This window comes from Sapajus apella, unplaced genomic scaffold (genome assembly GCF_009761245.1).
Source record: "Sapajus apella isolate SASKATOON/1434 unplaced genomic scaffold, GSC_monkey_1.0 scaffold13, whole genome shotgun sequence".
NCBI lineage: Eukaryota > Metazoa > Chordata > Mammalia > Primates > Cebidae > Sapajus > Sapajus apella.
The window spans coordinates 35,644,205-35,652,002 of NW_022436953.1; the positions used below are offsets into that span (position 1 = coordinate 35,644,205).

The 7,798-nt window shown below is 51.6% G+C and overlaps 1 protein-coding gene across 7 annotated transcripts in view; it reads right to left on the minus strand.

The window, feature by feature from the left end:
• The window catches only part of CFAP46 (cilia and flagella associated protein 46), a 117,191-nt gene that overhangs the window by 46,864 nt on the left and 62,529 nt on the right, over positions 1-7,798 (minus strand). For 6 of the 7 annotated variants that reach the window (XR_004270094.1, XM_032282058.1, XM_032282059.1 and 3 more), the window contains exons 27-29: positions 5,824-5,972; positions 2,568-2,666; positions 634-766 (exon numbers count right to left, since the gene is read on the minus strand). Coding sequence is in view for 6 of the 7 variants with exons in the window: in XM_032282058.1 (XP_032137949.1) it covers positions 634-766; positions 2,568-2,666; positions 5,824-5,972 (381 nt within the window). In the remaining variant the exon portion in view is untranslated. The remainder of the gene's footprint in view (positions 1-633; positions 767-2,567; positions 2,667-5,823; positions 5,973-7,798) is intronic. The other variant, XM_032282057.1, reaches the window with a different exon arrangement.

The following is a 7,798-nucleotide window of genomic DNA, read 5'->3' on the forward strand; positions in this document are numbered from 1 at the left end:
CGCCTCACTAGGCAGAGCCGCCCCCACAGCATGGGCCGGTGGCTGAGTCCCTGCCCTGGGATCTCGGTCTGCCCCACACCCCCTTGCCCCCTCCTCGCTAGTCAGAGGCCCCCCTCGAGGCCCGGGGTGGTGGCTAAGCCCGCTCTGCTGTGCTGTGGATGCAGGTCCTGTGCTGAGCCCCCGTCCTGCCTGCCAGGTCACAGGAAGCATGGCCTTTGCTCCTCAGCGGCGCTCCCATGGTAACTGTGTTTAGGGTTAGGAGCCGGGCTGGTCACCTTCCTTCACGGGCAAACCCAGAAGGGTGCTGCGCTCTGCCACTGAGGGGTGGGAAGCCCGGGTGGCACAGACAGGAGAACCGTTCTGTCAGGCGATGGGGACCTCCGGCCAGAGACCTCTCTTCGCCTCCCCCACCTTCTCACTGCCTCTGCTCAGGTGCCTGGCAGGCCTGTTCCAGGGAGGCCTGTGGTGCACATAAGCTCGTCTTTCCCAGGGGAATTCCAGGGCTCACGGGAGAGAAACCGTGCAGGAAGCCCCTGGCACACTGACACATGGGCTGCCTCCTGGCTCAGCTGCGGCCTGCACAGCCACGAGCCACGGGGTCCAGCCGCTCAGGATTCTGGACGGTGAGGTTACCTTGTCCTTGGCTTCCAGTGGTTTGATCTCTACAGAGTGGGCGGCAAGTGTCTGCTGGTTGAGTGCTGGCAGGCTTTCTTCTAACAAGGGCTCCTTGTTTTTCTCTCTTTTCAGTGCGATCTCTTTTCTGCAGCTAACGTGAGTAAAGCAGACGATATGCAAAAGAAAAGCCATATGGCCACGAAAATGTCACTTCGCCAGTAATCAAAGAAACGCAAACGAAAACAGTGACAATTACACCTTCATCTGAATGTTTACAGAGATTTTTTTAAAATCCTCAGGATCTAACGGCACATCTGACTCCACGCACCCATATCAGGGTGCGTGGAGTAAGATGAAGTCTGACTTCATTTGAAGTCCGTCACTGGTTTCTCTCTTCCAAACTCCGAACTCAGGCCCAGCTGCTGTCTGAAAGTCTGGCAGGCGTTTCATGAGCATCTGGGGCTCCATCTCTCCAGAGCAGCGTGCCCAGCCCTGTCCCCCAGCCCTGCTCCCCCGCCCCGTGCCTCCTGCGGGTGCCCCCGTCTGAAAGCTCGGCAGCAACTGCTGTCCCTGGGGGGCTCCTGCTCCTCTGCTTGGCCTTCCTGCGGGGTCTTCAAGGTGCCTGCTGCCTTCTCCTTCACCCTCCACCTGGCCCCGGCCACAGCCCGACTGTCCCACCTTCTCCTGTGCCACGAACCCCAGGCCCTGGCCACTTGCCACACCACGTCCAGAGAGGTCCTTTAGAAGACAGGCCAGGAGGGGTCAAGACCCTGACAGGCCCCAGCCCCAGGGCCTCTGAGTCCTCCAGCCATCTCCCGAGGCCTGCACACCCCTGACCAGGCCTCCGCAGCCACGTGGGTTCCAGGTGGAGGCCCCCTTGCTGCCAAGATGTCACTGCTCCCAGCATAGCCCACCACACTGGCCTCCCCACGCTGCTCTAGCCTCTGCGTCTGCCGCCCTCCGCAGCTGGTAAAAAAATGCACAGGAGGGAACGGGGACTCCACGGCCCCAGGAGCTCCACTTCTCCAAGCTGATTTTAGGGCTGTGCGGACAACCGGGCCAAAGACCCCACGTCACTCAGACCAGGAGAGTGTGGGCACAGGTCCAATGTCCAGCCGAGGGCCGGACAAATAGCCCATGGCACTGACAAGTGTGAAGTTCACATCGCAGGCCAGCGTTGGTCACCAAGGCCGGTTAGCCAGAGCAGAGGGAGCTCAATTCCACGTCCACAGTGACAGCGTCTGTTTCTATGCAGTGCGGAGTGGCCGGAAGAGCGTATGTGGAAATATGAACAGGGTCACGCTGGGTGACGCGGCCGGTATGACGTCTGTCTTCCTCTTTCTTCTATCTACCTACGTGTTCTAAGATTTTCACTGTAACATGTATCACGTATGTAATTTAAAAGTATCTTGTAAAAGCGAACAAAATGGAACCATATATAATCACAGCACAGATGTGTTTCTGAGATGGTCTCTAAATCTAAAAGTGATTTGCTATAGTCACGAGAGTTGGTTGTTAAACAGCCTGATGTTGGTCAATTGCAGCAACTCTGAAGTGAACTCATGCCTGAAGGCTGTCAGAGCCACCAGAGGCCTGACCTAGCACTGCCCAGCACCCAGTGCCCAAGGGTCCAGGGCCCGTGCCCCGCCTTTCTGTGGTCCTGGGAGGGGCTGGGCCAGCCTGGGGAGCTCCCCTCACCGCCCCTCCTTGCCTCCATGAGGAGCACCTCCCCACAGCCCACCTCCAGCTCGACCCAGGAGAACCAGCCACAGCTGACTCCCCGAGCGCTCCCTCTCCCCGGGCACCGCCCCCGAGACATGCCCTTCCCGGAGGGGCAGGAGTCCAGGGCAGAGGGTGGCCGCTGGTTGTCCTCATGGTGGCTTGCACCAGGCCGGGCACCACACCAAGCGTGAGCTCGGAACCCCAGGTGGCACGGGTGGGCCTGCACGCACCTGGCCTGCTCCAGCTCGCTGATGTGCACCTGCCCGACCGCCTCTTCATGCTGCACCGCTGCCTCCCTCAGCTTCAGCTCGGAGCACACGTGGGCGAGGCTGTGGGGAGGGCGGCCACAGAGTCAGCTCTGCGCAGGGGCAGAGGGAGCCAGAGACAGAAGCTACTGGGCTTAGTGTGCTCAATAGTCAACTGAAACATCAAGGCGGACTTTGCAGGTATTTTCAATAATGTTTGAAGGTCAGTAAAATTACTAGGGAAAAGTGCCAGGCAGCTCCATCACATTTCAGGCAGGATTCTCCCCGCTCCTCCACAGCTCTCGTGTGGAGTCGCCGCCGGCGACTGGGTGCCGTCCTCAGGTAGGCTCAGCACCCACCGTAAGCGGAGAAGCCTCCACTCCTGTCGAAAGCCCCGTTCTTGTAAAATGCTTTCAGGTAAGCGGGAAGGCTGTACAGACACCAGGAGGCGCCTTGCAGCCACAGCTGCTCCGGCTCCCTCTCCCTCGCCCTGCCCTGGCGTATCTGCGCACCCTTCCCCAGATCCTTCCCTGGCCCGGGCACGCCTCCATTTAACACACTCTCAGACACTGCTTATTTCACGACTGAAAGTCTGGGGCAAGCCCGTCGGCCGAGCCCATCAGCACCATTTTCCAACAGCCCATGCCCACCTGGTATCTCCATGTCACATTCTGGCAATTCTTGAAATATTTCAAACGCTGTCATTCTTATTATTGGGTTACGGCGATCTGTGTTCAGTGGTCTCTGAGGTTACCACTGTAACTGTTTTGCGGCACCATAAACCATGCCCATGTAAGACGGTGAACCTGGTTGATAAATGCCCACTGCTCAGCGCTCCCCCATCGCCCTCCCTCCCGTCGGGTCTCCCTATTCCCCAAGACACAGACATTTTGAAATGAGGCCAGTGAATAACCTTACAATGGCCTCTAAGTGTTCAAGAGAAAGGAACAGTCGCACGCCTCTCACTTCAAATAAAAAGCCAAAATGATTAAGTTTAGTGAGGGAAGGGTGTCAAAAGTGGAGACAGACTGAAAGCTAGGCCCCCAACAGTTAACCAAGTTGTAAGTGCAAAGGGAAGGTTCTGCAAAGAAATTAGAAGTGCTCCTTCAGAGAACACATGGATACAAACGATAAGAAAGCGAAGGAGCCTCGCTGCTGATACGAAGCAGTTTCGATGGTCTGCGCGGAAGATCAAACCAGTCACAAAATTCCTTTAAGTTGAAGCCTAATCCAGAGCGAGGCCTTCATTCTATTCAATCTGATGAAGGCTGAGAGATGTGAGGATGTTGCAGAAGAAAAGTCTGGAGCTGGCAGAGGTGGGCTCGTGAGGTTTCAGGACAGAGCTGTCTCCACAACGTAAAAGTGCCAGGTGGAGCAGCAAGGGCTGATGGAGAGGCTGAAGCAAGTTGGCCGGCAGATCCAGCTCATCAGACACTGACGGGGGCTATGCTAATCAGCAGTCTTTCACTGCAGACCATACAGCCTTCTACTGGAAGAAGATGCCGGCCAGGGCTTCCATGACTGGAGAGAAGTCATTGCCTGGCTTCAAAGCTTCCAAGCAGAGGCTGACTCTCTTGTTAGGGGCCAGCACAGCTGGGAACTCTCAGCTGAAGCCAGTCCTCACTCACCATTCTGAAAATCCTAGGGCCTTTAAGAATGAGGCTAAATCGACTCTGCCCATGCTCTGTAAGTGGAACAGCAAAGCCTGGGTGACAGCACATCTGTTGACAGCATGATTTGCTGAATACTTAAAGCCCACTGTTGAGACCTGCGGCTCAGAAACACAGATTCCTTTCAGAACAGTACCGCTCAGTGGCAATGCTCTGGCCACCCAAGAGATCTCACGGAGATGCACAAGGAGGTGAATGCTGTCTCCACACCTGCCAACACCACATCCATTCTGCAGCCTGGACCAAGGCATCATTTCAACTTTTTAAGTCTTACTATTTAAGAAGCACATTCAATAAAGTTATAGCGGCCACCAAGAGTGATTTTTCTGATGGATCTGGGCAAAGTGAATTGAAAACCTTCTGGAAAGGGTTCACCATTCTAGATCCCATTAAAAACATTCCTGATTCATGGGAGGAGGCCAAAATAGCAACATTAACAGGAATTTGGAATAAGTTGATTCCAGCCCTTGTGGATGACTTTGAAGGGTTCAGGATTTCCATAGAAGGAGCTGCAGACGTGGGGGAAGCAGCAAGAGGACTAGAATCAGAAGTGGGGCCTGAAGACGGGACTACACTGCTGCCATCTCAAGGGAAAACCTGATTGCCTCCTACGGATGAGCAGAGAAAGCGGTTTCTTGGGATGGGATCTGCTCCTGGTGACGATGCTGTGAACACCGTGGAAATGACAACAAAGGACCTAGAATATTCCATGGGTTGAGCTGATAAAGTGGCAGCAGCATCTAAGAGACTGACTGCAATTGTGAAAGAACTTCTACCGTGGGTGAAATTCTGTCAAACAGCATTGCCTGTGACAGAGAAATCTTTTGTGAAAGAGTTGACCAATGTGGCAAATTTTATTGTTGTCTTATTTTAAGAAACTGCTAGCCTTTTTTGTATTTTTAGTACATACATTTTAAATGAATATACGTACATTTTTTAGACATAATGCTATTGCACACTTGACAGACTACAGAATAGTGTAAACACAACTGTTATATACACTGGAAAACCAGAAAATTCATGTGACGTGCCTTATTGTGATACTTGCTTTGTGTTGGAACCCAACCTGCAGTATCTCCAAGATACACCTTTAAAACAAGAATGTTCTCTTAAGGATCAGGGATAAATTTTAAAATAAAAATATCATATTTTATTTAAAAAATGGTTAGCAACAGGGTCCTGCTGTGTTGCCCAGGCTGGAGTGCGGCACAGTCAGAGCTCACTGCAGCCTCCACTTCTTCAGCTCAGGTGACCCTCTTGCCTCAGCCTCCTGAGTAGCTGGGACAACGGGTGTGTCACCATACCTGGCTAATATATTTTTTAAATTTTTTGTAGAAATTATGTCTTGCTATATTGTCCAGGCTGGTCTCAAACCCCTGGGATCAAACAGTCCTCCCGTCCCAACCAAAAATACCGTTTTTATAGACAAATATTTTTATTTACTTGGTGTCCAAGTTCCAGGGACCTTATTATTTGCACAGACAACTACATAACTAATATTTTAACATGTTGTTCATTTTCGTATTGCTTTGGAGAAATTGCACTCTGGAAGAGAAAGGAGCCGTACCCACCGGAGGCGGTAGAGATCCGCCAGGCCCTTGCTTCCCACCACGGACTCCGAAATCAGCACCCCCAGCTGCAGGATGGGGACCGTGAGCTCATGCAGGCACATCTTCTGCAGGGCCTTGACCAGGTGGTCCAGGAAATACAGACTGTACGTCTACATGGACACAAGACACACGTAGGTCAGGGGAGCAGGTGCAGACCATGAGCATAGGGTCTTTCCTCAGAAAACTCCCTCCCTCCCTGCGCCGGGCGTGCACACAGCAGGTGCTCAGAGCGGGTCTGTGGGACGGACGGGGGCTGTGCTACCTTCCCTCCCTCCTCCACTCACAGGTTTCATTTTATCACGTGATAATTTCTGTGAACATCAGCACCCAACTATGAAGATCCTCATAAGAAACATACTCGTTCATGTATTTATTCACACTATGTGTTTGTTTCCCTTTTCTACTAAAAACTACTGACTCATTAGAAATAGGATTTCTTTGTGTACACACAACCACTTAAAAACTTAATATATGCAGAAGAGCTAATGCTTCCCATGATGTTGGACTCGGCTTGTTAAAACAATTACTCTTGAGTGGGACATTAGGAAAGCTGGATGACCCTGTTGCAAAAATCTAAGAACTAGGAGTTAATCAATGTCCAAAGAATGACTGGGCCAAGATCTGGAAGACAGCATGCAGCCAGGACGCGAGCCTGGCCGTCAGGCACCCAGGCAGCTGAGGGCCACGTGGTGCTCCAGATGGTGCTGCAGGCTGGGCTCAGAAAACTGCGTTCAGGGCCTACCAAGAGCTCCGCTCTCTTTCAGGCTGGGTCCCCGAAGGGCTGCACCTTAGAATTCAAGGCATTCTAGGAGGAGGCCGTCTCCTCAGGGACAACAGCTAGGCAGAGGGGCTGCAGGCAGCCTGGAAAGCACAGGGATGCTTTGAGAGGCGGATGGAATTTGAGAGGTTGATGGAATTGATCTGTCCCAGGGAGGCTGATCGGGAGAGCGAGAGAGGAATGGCAGGGCTGTCTACAGATCCCACAGCCATTAAAAGGCAATACAAGGACATTGAGAACAACTTCATGACGATACATCCGAAAAACTGTCACAAGAAGAAACAGAAGCTCTGAAGAACTCTGTAACGTGAAATACACTGGAGCCATACTTTAAAACCTTCCCCGACAGAAGCTCTGGGCTCAGACGGCTTCACCAGGGAGCTCTTCCAAACTTTCAAGGATAAAATAACCACCAATCTTATATAAATTCCCCCTAAGAATGGTCAGAAAGGAACACTTTCTAACTGACTAAAAGGCCAGCATCACTTTTACCACATCCTGAGGACACACACGAAAGGAAAATTAAACCTCGTCTTCCTCACAAGCGCAGACGCAAACGCCCGAGACCCAAGTGCTGCCAATCACGGTGGTGACACGAAGTGAGTGACAGCACAGCCAAGCTGCCTGTTGGGACAGTCATTAAGAAGAACCAAAGGTAATTAACTCAAAGAATGAAAGATGGAAACATCATCTGCACAGATGGAGAAAAATATCTGATAAAAATATACAGACATTCGTGACTAAAATTCTTAGTGAATAGAAACTTCCTTAATCAATAAAGATGTATAAAAACCTACAACAAACGTCAATTACACTTGAGAGTAAAATGCTGACAGCTTTCCTTTGCGACAGGGAGCAAGAGGAAAGTGGATGGCATCACTGTTTTTATTCAGCCTCAGACGGGAGATCCGTGCCAGAATATGAGATACGGTAAGGAAAAAAACAGTAAAGAACGGGAAGTTGAAAAGAAAAATCTGTTTGCAGGTAAAATGACTATGTACACACAAAATCCAAATTAATCTACAGACGAATTTCTAAAGTTATAAAGAGCTTAACAATAACAAGAAAACGATTTATGAAACACACAGACCGTGGCCTGTCCACGCAATGGGTCACCCACAGCAATGCATGAAACACACAGACCGTGGCCTGTCCACG